We start from the raw sequence: 12,701 nt of genomic DNA, 5'->3' as shown, positions 1-12,701 counted from the left end.
TTCCTGCCTCCTCTCTCTCTCTCTCTCACTGTCCACATATTATATGATGTATCCTGTTGTGCCTCATTCACTTAGTGTGGTTCTTGTGCATTAGCCAGTGATGAAACAGCAATTTTCAATTGAAGCTTTTCACTTCTTATGAAAGTAGTTTGATCTCATTGCTCTTAAAGTTCAAAAACACTGCAGAAGAGCAGTACTCAGTTGGAATCATAATTTTCAATTTTCTTCTCTTTTAAGACCGTAAGACGTAGGCGTGGAAGTAAGCCCAGCAACAGTCCATCGAGTTTGCGCTGCCATTCAATGAGATCATAGCTGATCTGATAATCCTCCACTCCACTTTCCAGCCATTTCCCCAGAACCCTTGATTCCTAACTGATTAAAAGTCTACCTCAGCCCAGAACACACTTGAAGATCCAGCTTCTACAGCCCTCTGCAATAAAGAATTACACAAGTTCTTACTTTCTGAGAGAAAATGCATCCAATTGCATTTGTCTGGATTAAACTCCATCTCTGATTTAAGAGGTGATCTCTAAATCTGAGATTATGTCCTCTGATCCTCGAGTCTCCTGCAAGGCAAAACAACCTAGCCACAGCTACCTTGTCAAGTCTCCTAAGTATCTTATATGTTCCAACAAGGTTACTCTCATTCTTCTAAACTCTGATGAGTACAGGCTTTGCTCATCTTTGGAGATCATGAGGTGCAATTCCATCGGCTACACATGAAGAGCCATTTTTCCAGTGAGGCGAGCCAAGTGTCAAATGCCTCCCAGCTGAGTTCAATCTTGGTCCCACACAGTAGGGATCCTGGGTTGATTTTCTCTCCCTGCCATTATGTGTTGAAGGTAATTTCCAACACAAGATTTGCTGAGAAACATTCTCATGTCTCTGAATCAAGATCCTGAGTGAACTTTAATTCCCAACGCCATCTTTTCAAGTCAGCTTTGAATTACCCACAATGTCACCCATGTTTATATCAATTTGTTGAAAGCTTAACATTACTTCACTTTTCCACAAGTTATTTACAAGTAACAAACTATTACCATTATTCAGTTAATGGTAAGGTCCTGGGGAGTGTTGCTGAACAAAAAGACTTTGGAGTGCATGTCCATTGTTAGTTGAAAGTAGAATCGCTAATACACAGAATAATGAAGTAGGCTTTTGGTATGCTTGCCTTTATTGGTCAGTGTATTGAGTCCTGGAGTTGGGAGGTCATGTTGTGGCTGTATAGGACATTGGTTAGGCCACCTTTGGAATATTGTGTTCAATTCTGGTCTCCCTGCTATAGGAAGGATGTTGTTAAACTTGAAAAGGTGCAGAAAAGATTTACAAGGATGTTGCCAGAGTTGGAGGGTTTGAGCTATAGGATGAGGCTAAATAGGCTGGGGTTATTTTCCCTAGAGAGTCAGAGGCTGAGGGATGATGTTATCAAGGTTTATAAAATCATGAGGGATATAAATAGGATGAATAGTCAAAGCCTTTATCCCCAGAGTAGCAGAATCCAAAATTAGAGGTCATAGGTTTAAGGTGAGAAGATAAACATTTAAAAGGGACCTAAGGGGCAACTTTTTCATGAAGAGGGTGGTGTGTGTAAGGAATGAGCTGCCAGAGGAAGTGGTGGAGGCTGGTACAATTACTATACAACATTAAAAAGGCATCTGGATGGGTATGTGAATAGGAAGGCTTTAGAAGGGTATTGGCCAAATGCTGGCATACTGGACTGGATTAGGTTTGATATCTGGTTGGCATGGACAAGTTAGACTGAAGGGTCTGTTTCCACATTGTACAGATGTATGACTCTATGACTCTAGTCACTACATTACTTCAAACAAATGTACTTCATTGACGATAGAGCCCTCTGGAATGGCCTGAGGTTCTGAAAAATGTTGTAGAAATGCATTTTTTTAAAAATTCTCTTGTTATAGTCCAAATTCATATGGGAAGGCTTTAAAATTAGCATTGTGAAACATATATTCAGAGCCTAAATCAAGCACAATAATAACCATATTGGTACATGATCTGCAAAAGAGTTCAGGTCACTGCTAAAGTGGTCGGGGTCTTTTTATTTACAGTAATCCTAGTAACTGCCTGCTATGAAACCAGATTTCTTTTCATTCTATTTCACTAGTAAATTAGTTTGTTCAATTTGAAACTTGATATGCACAAATGGCAAGACACTTGGAAACTCAGAGAACAGAGGGATCTTGGATTGCTTGTCCACAGATCCCGAAAGGTGACAGGATAGGTTAATAGGGCAGCTAAGAAGGCACAAGGGACACATTATAACAGCAGGAGGGTCAAGTGGAGCTGTACACAATTTTGGTTAGGCCTCAGCTGGAGTACTGTGTGCTGTTCTGGTCCCCAGATCATAGGAAGGATGTGATTGCAATGGAAGCATTAAAAAGGACATTAACTAGGATGTTGCCTGGGATGGAACATTTCAGCAATGAAAATAAGCGAAATAATCTTGGATTGTTTTCTTTGGAGCAAAGGTGGTTGAGGACGGATTCAGATAGAGGTGAATAAGATTATGAATGATATGGACAGGACGAAGAGAAAGCAGCTGCTCCCCTTAGTTGAAGGGTCAATAATAAGGAGACATAATTGAAAAGTTAAAAGTGGGAGACTTAAAAGAGATCTACTGAAAATGTATTTCACCTGGAGGATGGTGGTAGTCTGGAATGCACTGCCTGAAAGAAGCTTTGAAGTGGGAAACCTCACAACCTTTTAAAAGCGCATGGGTGAGTACTAGAAGTGACATAACATTCAACGATATGGGCCATGTGCTGGGAAGTGGGACTAGTGTCGGTAATATATTTTGACGGGCTGAGGTGCCGCTTCTGTACTTATGATTCTATAAAATTCAGATGGGTAATCTATGACTTCAGCAGACTTCACGACTTTATAAGTGGTACTCTGGTGTGGAAATAACCCCAGGGCCATCCTTCCCAATCTTCTCTCTTCCCCCACACAGACTAACCTCAGGCTTTGGGGCAAAGTGATTGGTGCACTGCATCAGAGCATCTGAGATGGTGCTGCTGCCAACAGCATCCCCAACAAGGCCCCAGCTGTGGGCATCAATCCCCTATATTCTCATCTGTCAATTGAATCTGAATTGAGGCACATGATAGGGTTCACAAGCTGCAGTTTTATTTTGAAATACTTTCTCTTAGAAAAGCAGTGTTTGTCTAAGAAAACAGCATTCAGAGATTGCAACAGCTTTCCCACATCAGACTTATTCATCTTCTTGACAAGGCAAAGTCAGCAAGTTGTCATGCACCTGTGTAATATTTAAAGGGTTAACATTACTCAGGTACTTACCTTGAACTCCATGACCCTCAAGGCCTCCAGCCCCTGCACTCCCTCCATCTACTTGATCATGGCTGCTCCCATGTTTCCCAGTAATCCCAGAGACAGCAGCTAGATGCTGAGGTTTGGGATATGGTGCTGGCGCTGTACCCCGTGAATGTGTTCCATAGCGAGTGTACCCACTTCTGAATCCAGATCCTGTTTGTCCAACCATCTGGATGCCACCTGACCCAGTCTTCAGCACACCACCAGAACCAGGTATGAACTTCTGAAAGTTGTCCTAGGAGATAAAGATGAGGAATTTAAAAAATAAATTGTGCTCACATTGCTCAGATATAATCCATTACTATTCTGATTGGTTGACTGAATTTGGATTGGTTGGATGCGAATCTTGTATTTCTAAACTGTTCAGTTGAACGTTTCTATATTGACACCAGTTTCTCTCAAGATTTTCAGTCTAAGTTGTAGAAGGTTTAATCATTATTATACACACTGAGGTGCTAAAACGTGCCAACATCCACAGAAGTCAAAAGACTCAAAGTCAGTTTGTGATGTTTAAATGGAGGTACTTGGGAACTAAAAGTATTGTGTTGTATAAGAGTAGAGTGAATGGATTAACTGGAGCATAGAGAAAGGGCAGTGATTGGAATTACTGCCTCCAAACAGGAAGAGGAACAGGATCTGTGGAATAGTTTATGAAGCATTGTGATGCTGTAATGTACCAGAACAACCATGTCAAATAGTGTGTTCCTTTTGTTATTTCAAATAAACCCATCAAATAAAATGTTAAAACAAATCAAAAATTGGAATCCTACAGTGCTGAAGTCCGAAATAAAATCAAAAAATGGTGGAAATGGTCATTGGGTCAGGCAACATCTATGGAGAGAGTAAAAGAGTCAGTGTTTCAGTTCAATGACTTTCATTACAATTGAGAAAGTAGGAGATGTGATGGATTCTGAGAAGGGATGAGTGAAATCAGGAGAAAAGGTCGAGTGTGACAGCACGGAAGACAGGAGAAATTGAATGACGTAACAGTGGAATGATAGGGATAGTAAACATGGCTTTGTGCATGGGAAATCGTGTCTCACAAACTTGATTGAGTTTTTGTAGAAGTAACAAAGAGGATTGATGAGGGCAGAGTGGTAGACCTGATCTATATGGACTTCAGTAAGGTGTTCAACAAGGTTCCCCATGGGAGACTGGTTAGCAAGGTTGGATCTCATGAAATAGAGGGAGAACTAGCTATTTGGATATAGAACTGGCTTGAAGGTAGAAGACAGAGGGTGGTGGTGGAGGGTTGTTTTTCAGACTGGAGGCCTGTGACCAGTGGAGTGCCACAAGGATCGGTCCTGGGTCCACTACTTTTCGTCATTTATATGAATGATTTGGATGTGAGCATAAGAGGTACGGTTAGTAAGTTTGCAGATGACACCAATATTAGAGGTGTAGTGGACAGCAAAGAAGGTTACCTCAGATTACAATGGGATCTTGATCAGATGGGCTAATGGGCTGAGGAGTGGCAGATGGAGTTTAATTTAGATAAATGTGAAGTGCTGCATTTTGGGAAAGCAAATCTTAGCAGGACTTATACACTTAATGGTAAGATCCTAGGGAGGTGTTGCTGAACAAAGAGACCTTGGAGTGCAGGTTCACAGCTCCTTAAAAGTAGACTCGTAGGTAGATAGGATAGCGAAGAAGGCGTTTGGTATGTTTCCTTTATTGGTCAGAGCATTGAGTATAGAAGTTGGGAGGTCATGTTGCGGCTGTACAGAACATTGGTTAGGCCACTGTTGGAACATTGTGTGCTATTCTGGTCTCCTTCTTATCGGAAAGATGTTGTGAAACTTATAAGGGTTGAGAAAAGCTTTACAAGGATGTCGCCAGGGTTGGCGGATCTGAGCTACAGGGAGAGGCTGAACAGACTGGAGCTGTTTTCCCTGGAGTGTTGGAGCTGAGGGGTGACCTTATAGAGGTTTATAAAATCATGACAGGCATGGATTGGATATTAGACATAATATCCCCTTGGGGTGGGGGAGTCCAGAACTAGAGGGCATAGGTGTAGGGTGAGAGGGGAAAGATATAAAAGAGACCTAAGGGACAACTTTTTCACACAGAGGGTGGTACGGGTATGGAATGAGCTGCCAGAGGAAGTGGTGGAGGCTGGTACAAATGCAACATTTAAGAGGCATCTGGATGGGTATATGAATAGGAAGGGTTTGGAGGGATATGGGCCGGGTGCTGGCAGGTGGGACTAGATTGGGTTGGACCGAAGGGTTTCTTTCTGTGCTGTACATCTCTTTGACCGTGGCTCTATAATAATTGGTTTTCCAGGGCCAAAGAAAAGAAATAAGGATAAGGCAGATGTGCTATTGCCTGAGAATGAAAGTAAGATAAAACCAAAACAGGCAAAGAGAAAAGAAACAAAATGGGGTAAGAATTTATGATCTGAAACTTTTGAATCCAGTGCTGAGTCTGGAAAGTTGTAAAATGCTGAACTGAAGGTTGAGGTGCTATTCCTGAGGCTCATAATGCCTCAGTATCTCCCCTATTAAGCCATTTCAAAATCTTGAATGGTTCAATTGGATTGCCTCTAAATTTTACAAAATCATTGTACTAAATTCCAGAAAACATTGACCCAGCTTACTCAGCCTTGCATCATTGGACAACCCTTTCATCACAGTAATAAGTCTGATGAACCTTCACTGTATTGCCTCCAATGCAAGCATATTCCTCCTTGGATATGGAGACTAAAATTTTACGCAATACTTGGGATGTGGTCTCATTAAAGCCCCAGTATTCTGGTAGCAAATTCACGTGCTCTAATCCCATAGCAATGAAGACCAACATGTTGTTTCATTTCCTAATTGCTTGTTGTACCTGCATGCAAGCCCAAGTGTGTCTGACATTCAACAGGCACAGGTTTTACAGCAATATTCTAAAGAATATCTTTCAAAGAAATATATTTTATTTTTAGAATCTTGAGACTAAAGTGAATAGTCTCAAAGCTCCTCACATTATACTCCACCTTCCACCTTGTTTCCTACTTACTCAACCTGTTTATACCTCTTTCCAGAAGCAAAGAACAGTGCAGCAGAGGAAAAAGCCCTTCAGCTCACCAAGAGTGCACCAAGTCTTTCGAAACTAAAGTCCTTCACCTCTCTGCCATCCACATCTATGGAGTTCAACCCTGTCAAGTGCAAGGTTGTCCATTTTGGAAGGACAAATAAGAATGCGGAATACAGGGTTAACGGTAGGGTTCTTAGTAAGGTGGAGGAGCAGAGGGATCTTGGGGTCGATGTTCATAGATCTTTGAAAGTTGCCACTCAGGTGGATAGAGCTTGTAAGAAGGCCTATGGTGTATTAGCGTTCATTAGCAGAGGCATTGAATTCAAGAGTCGTGAGGTGATGTTGCACCTTGGTAAGGCCACATTTGGAGTACTGTGTGCAGTTCTGGTCGCCTCATTTTAGGAAAGACGTGGAAGCTTTGGAGAGGGTACAGAGGAGATTTACCAGAATGTTGCCTGGAATGGAGAATAGGTCGTACAAGGATAGGTTGAGAGTGCTAGGCCTTTTCTCATTGGAACGGCGAAGGATGAGGGGTGACTTGATAGAGGCTTATAAGATGATCAGGGGCATAGATAGAGTAGACAGTCAGAGACTTTTTCCCCGTGTACAACAGAGTGCTACAAGGGGACATAAATTTAAGGTGAAGGGTGGAAGGTATGGGGGGATATCAGGGTAGGTTCTTTACCCAGAGAGTGGTGGGGGCATGGAATGCGCTGCCTGTGGGAGTGGCAGAGTCAGAATCATTGGTGAACTTTAAGCGGCAATTGGATAGGTACATGGATAGGTGCTTAAGCTAGGACAAATGTTCGGCATAATATCGTGGGCGGAAGGGCCTGTTCTGTGCTTTATTGTTCTATGTTCTATGTTCTGTCTGTCTATTCCCTGCTCATTCATGTACCTGTTAAGGTGCCTCTTAAACCTTGCTAGTGTATTCACTTCCACTACCCCCTCGGGCAACACATTCCAGGCATTTACCACTCTCTGTGTAAAAGACAGAGAGTGGTAAATTAACTTAGGTTTAAGCTAAAGGGGGATAAATTTAATGTCCCCTAATAATTGACATTTCTGCCCTGGGGAAAAGACTCCAACTATCCATTTTATCCATGCATGTCATAATTTTGCAAACTTCTGTCAGGTTGCTCTTCATCCTTCGCAAGTCATGTGAAAACTAAACCATGGTTGTCCAAATTTTCCCCATAGTTAATATACCCCAAATCAGGCAATATCCTGGTAAACCATTTTCTATATGATCTCCAAAACATTCATATCCTTCTGTTAGTGTGGCAATCAGAATTGCACACAAAATTCCAAATATGGCCAAAGTGAAGCTGTAACGTAATCAGCTAATTTTTGTATTCCATGACCTGACCAATGAAGCCAAGCCTGCCTTCTTGACCATCTTACCCTTTGTTTTACCATTTACACGATATATCATCCTGCTCTTGTCAACCATCTTTGTCACTTCCGTAAAAACTTCAATCAAGTTTGTGAGACATGACCTTCTCTGCACAAAGCAATGCTGCCTATTGCTAATAAGTCTGGAAAGTCCGCTGGATGTGTCCCTCGTTTCCAACGTATTGCAGGAGGAGCATTCCACAGGGCTGAGTTCTCCTGCTATTGTGAACCTAACGGACTAAATCAACTTTATGAACTGCAGACAATAATTCAGGAACTGATTACACAACCTAAGCCACTCGTCACCAAACTCAGGTCCCTCAATCCCACTATCTATTCCTACAACTGTAATGTCTAAGTGCCTTATATCTCTCCAGACACTATAAATTCAGTTTGTGAAACCCATTCCTGAGCAGAAAACTCTATGTCACTTTTTGAGTCGTGATGCATCTCTGGAGCTCTGTCCCAAGATTCACCCCCAGGCTCAGTCTGACTGACCCTACTCATCAGATATTTATCCTTCTGTTCACCCCCAGGGTCACTCTGACTGATCCCACTCCTCAGGTACTTATCCTGCTGTTCACCCCCAGGTTCACTCTGACTGACCCCACTCCTCAGGTATTTATCCTGCTGTTCACCCCCAGGTTCACTCTGACTGACCCCCCCCCTCCTCAGGTATTTATCCTGCTGATCACCCCCAGGGTCACTCTGTCTGACTCCTTTCCTCAGGTATTTATCCTGCTGATCACCCCCAGGGTCACTCTGTCTGACTCCACTCCTCAGGTATTTATCCAGCTGTTCACCCCCAGGGTCACTCTGACTGACCCCCCCCTCCTCAGGTATTTATCCTGCTGATCACCCCCAGGGTCACTCTGTCTGACTCCTTTCCTCAGGTATTTATCCTGCTGTTCACCCCCAGGGTCACTCTGACTGACCCCTTTCCTCAGGTATTTATCCAGCTGTTCACCCCCAGGGTCACTCTGACTGACCCCTTTCCTCAGGTATTTATCCAGCTGTTCACTCCCAGGGTCACTCTGACTGACCCCTTTCCTCAGGTATTTATCCAGCTGTTCACCCCCAGGGTCACTCTGACTGACCCCACTCCTCAGGTATTTATCCAGCTGTTCATTCCCTGGGTCACTCTGACTGACCCCTTTCCTCAGGTATTTATCCAGCTGTTCACTCCCAGGGTCACTCTGACTGACCCCCCTCCTCAGGTATTTATCCAGCTTTTCACCCCCAGGGTCACTCTGACTGACCCCACTCCTCAGGTATTTATCCAGCTGTTCATTCCCAGGGTCACTCTGACTGACCCCTTTCCTCAGGTATTTATCCAGCTGTTCACTCCCAGGGTCACTCTGACTGACCCCACTCCTCAGGTATTTATCCAGCTGTTCACCCCCATGGTCACTCTGACTGACCCCACTCCTCAGGTATTTATCCAGCTGTTCATTCCCAGGGTCACTCTGACTGACCCCACTCCTCAGGTATTTATCCAGCTGTTCACCCCCAGGGTCACTCTGACTGACCCCACTCCTCAGGTATTTATCCAGCTGTTCACTCCCAGGGTCACTCTGACTGACCCCACTCCTCAGGTATTTATCCAGCTGTTCACTCCCAGGGTCACTCTGACTGACCCCACTCCTCAGGTATTTATCCAGCTGTTCACCCCCAGGGTCACTCTGACTGACTCCACTCCTCAGGTATTTATCCAGCTGTTCACCCCCAGGGTCACTCTGACTGACCCCACTCCTCAGGTATTTATCCAGCTGTTCACCCCCAGGGTCACTCTGACTGACCCCTTTCCTCAGGTATTTATCCTGCTGTTCACTCCCAGGGTCACTCTGACTGACCCCCCTCCTCAGGTATTTATCCAGCTGTTCACCCCCAGGGTCACTCTGACTGACCCCACTCCTCGGGTATTTATCCCACTGCCACTATTCAGTCCCAGTTTCAATCTCCATCAATCTGTTGCTGTTGTTGTCACTGTTCGGACTGATTTCAACTTTGTGTCCTCTTCACAGTTTGCATTCCCACTTCACTTTACATCATCAGCAAACTTAAATGCCTTAATATAATAAACACAAAGTATTGCAATGCTGAAATCTGAAAGAAAAACAGAAAGTGATTGAGAAACTCAGCAGGTCTGGCAGCATCTATGGAAAGAGAAACAGATGCTGCCAAATCTGCAACTCTATAGATGCTGCTAGACCTGCTGAGTTCCTGCAACACGTTTTATTTTATGTTTGTATTTTAAATAAATAACTCTTCATCTCTTCATTTAAACCACTCACATAGATTGTAAATAGCTGATCCCCCAGCATTGATATTTGCAGCAATCTGCTAGCCACAACCTGAAAGTACTTATTCATCCTTAACTCTCTGCTTCCTGCCTATTAATAAATACTCAATTGATGCTAACATTTGCCCCCAACTCCAAGCACCCTTGCCTGCCGTTTAAGACACATCCCAAAAAAACAAATAAATTTGTCAAATAGAATTTCCCTTTCCTAAAACATATGCCTTTTTTTTCATTGCATTCTCAGTGCATTGATAAGACCTCTTTGGAAATAGATTCCATCATTTTTCCAAATATTGATGTAAAGCCGACTGACCTGCAGGAATCTGCTTCCTCTTTCTCCTCCTTTCTTCAATATGTTTGTGACATTTACTTCCTTCTAACGTCCTGAGATCATGCCAAAATCTCAGAAATTTTAGGAAATCTTGGTCAGCACTATCTGTGAGCTGTCTCTTTAAGACCCCAAGGTACAGACTGAGGATTTGCCTGTTTTTAGTATCTTCAGTTTGTTTTAATTTTTTTTCCCTTTGCTGATATTCATTATCTTAATTTCCTCACACTTTTCTCCTTTTTGAATACTGTCTTTTTGATTTTTGACCTCAGGCTAAGAAGATTTATGAAATCAGTTAAAGAGGATAAGTTTTATCTGATATGTGACATTTAAATAGGATATAGTAAACTGATGGCATGATCGGCTCTTGGTGACACAAGCATGTGACAGGAAATAACTACCATTAAATTTTCAAATGTTTATTAAACTTGAAGCATATTTAAAATCCTAGCAAATTACAAATCACATATTAGGACAATTTTATTTGTATGGAAGGGGTATTAATATATTAATATTTACTTTAAATTCATATAATTTTAAAGTATTATCTGCAATGAAGATCATTCTGTATGTAAAGTTGACTGGAAAAATTTCAATTCAATTGAAAAAAGATCAATTTAAATTATGGCAAAAAATACTTATATGATTCTTATCCCAAAGTGAGCTGAGATATATCTACTTTTAAATGTAATTAAAATATTCCCAAACCACAATGGAAAGGTGGGACTGTGTTAATTTGTAATAATATACATTCAGCTGGAGCAGATATCAAGTGTTGATTGCGTCAGAGAATTGCTAACATTAATAGCAACCCAGTTAATAAACTTGACTTTTCTTAGTTTGGGAAATAGTGGTGGAAAAATACAAGAGAAGTCAAGTACTTTGAGCCAGAAGATGAATGAGGAGGTAAAAGCCAAAGTGGAGAATATTCAGGTCTGATAGATGAACGGAGAGGAGGAAGAATTCACTCAGGTGAGTGTGAGAAAATTCAATTAGTGCAAGTATAAATGGCATCCAAGAAAAGTGGTGATCTGAGAGGAAGGACTGAGGTGAAGTTAGATAAAGTCACAATAAGATAGATAGAGACAAACCAGAAAAGGTGTCATGCTGGATGTAGGACTGAGAGGGAAGACTCAAATAGAGGAGTTGGAATAATTTGAAGGGGATTTAAGAGTAGTTGAGTTTTAACATTTTGATGTCTTTTTCTGTAAAAGTAAATCTGCTTTTGCAAAACTGGATAGAAATATGAATAAATTATTTTAAAATTCTTCAACGTCACATGTAAGTACCAAAATACTTAATTCTAATATTTTGTGCAGAGATTTGATTTAAATGCAGAATTCAACACACTAGCTCATACATTACTCTGGGAACAAGCACTAAGATAATGTTTACGAACACTACATTTCTCATCTCCATGGCCATCTTTGGGAAATCTAGCTTTATAGCCTTTGATTCCCAGTTGCATATCTAATTGCCCTTTCAAAACTTCACCTGACATTTTGTGCTTACAAACACACTTGCACAAAATCCTTACTGTGAAGAAAGCTTCCTAAGTTTACATTTGGGCTTGAATGGGATGCTTAGTTGGCAAAATGTTTAATTTGACCTGAGACAATGGCCAGTGAAGCGAATGGAATCAGTGCTGACTGTATAAAGCACTCGACAAAGATAATGGCCTGGTCTTGCCTAACATAATTCGGTAAAATTGAGCTAATCAAGAGTGTATATTGGACAAGCAGCCTGATAAATGCTGGCACTGGATGTTCAGGTAAGATGATGGTAAAGTAGAGCTTTTGAAAGTGAGCCATTTCATCTGAAATCATTGTCAAGAGTGAGGTCCTGGAAAAGCAGTAGGTCAGGCAACATCCAAGGAGCAGGAGAATCATTTTGGGTATAGGCCCTTCATCAGGAATGAGGATTGTAGGCCAGGCTGCTGAGAGATAAATGGGAGGGGATGGGGCTGGGGTGGGGGAGGGTGGGAGGTAGCTGAGAATGAGATAGGCAGATGAAGGTGGGGGAGAAGGTAATAGGTTGGAGGGGAGGGTGGGGCAGATAGATGGGGACGACAATGGACAGGTCAGGAGGGCGGTGCCGAGTTGGAAGCTTGGGACTAGGATAAGGTGGGGGGAGGGGAAATGAGGAAATTGGTGAAATCCACATTAATCCCCTGTGGTTGCAGGGTCCCAAGGCGGAAGATGAGGCTTTCTTCCTCCAGGTATCGGGTGGTTAGGGTTTGGTGAAGGAGGAGGTCCAGGACTTTCATATCCTTGCCAGAGTGGGAGGCGGAAATGAAGTGATCAG

At 42.4% G+C, this 12,701-nt stretch overlaps 1 protein-coding gene and 1 long non-coding RNA gene across 2 annotated transcripts in view; one reads left to right on the top strand and one right to left on the bottom strand.

Moving 5' to 3' along the window:
* LOC148137421 (uncharacterized) overlaps window positions 1–12,701 on the top strand; it is a 101,312-nt gene that overhangs the window by 43,740 nt on the left and 44,871 nt on the right. The window lies entirely within an intron of this gene.
* myoz1a (myozenin 1a) overlaps window positions 1–12,701 on the bottom strand; it is a 29,681-nt gene that overhangs the window by 11,378 nt on the left and 5,602 nt on the right. The window contains exon 4 of the mRNA XM_043679233.2: window positions 3,319–3,586. Coding sequence (XP_043535168.1) covers window positions 3,319–3,586 — 268 coding nt within the window. The remainder of the gene's footprint in view (window positions 1–3,318; window positions 3,587–12,701) is intronic.

The sequence above is a fragment of the Chiloscyllium plagiosum genome, unplaced genomic scaffold, assembly GCF_037043375.1.
Source record: "Chiloscyllium plagiosum isolate Xiang-an unplaced genomic scaffold, Cpla_swu_hap1 HiC_scaffold_43, whole genome shotgun sequence".
Lineage (NCBI taxonomy): Eukaryota > Metazoa > Chordata > Chondrichthyes > Orectolobiformes > Hemiscylliidae > Chiloscyllium > Chiloscyllium plagiosum.
The sequence above is the reverse complement of the archived record's forward strand: the minus strand, read 5'-3'. Positions and strand labels throughout refer to the sequence as shown.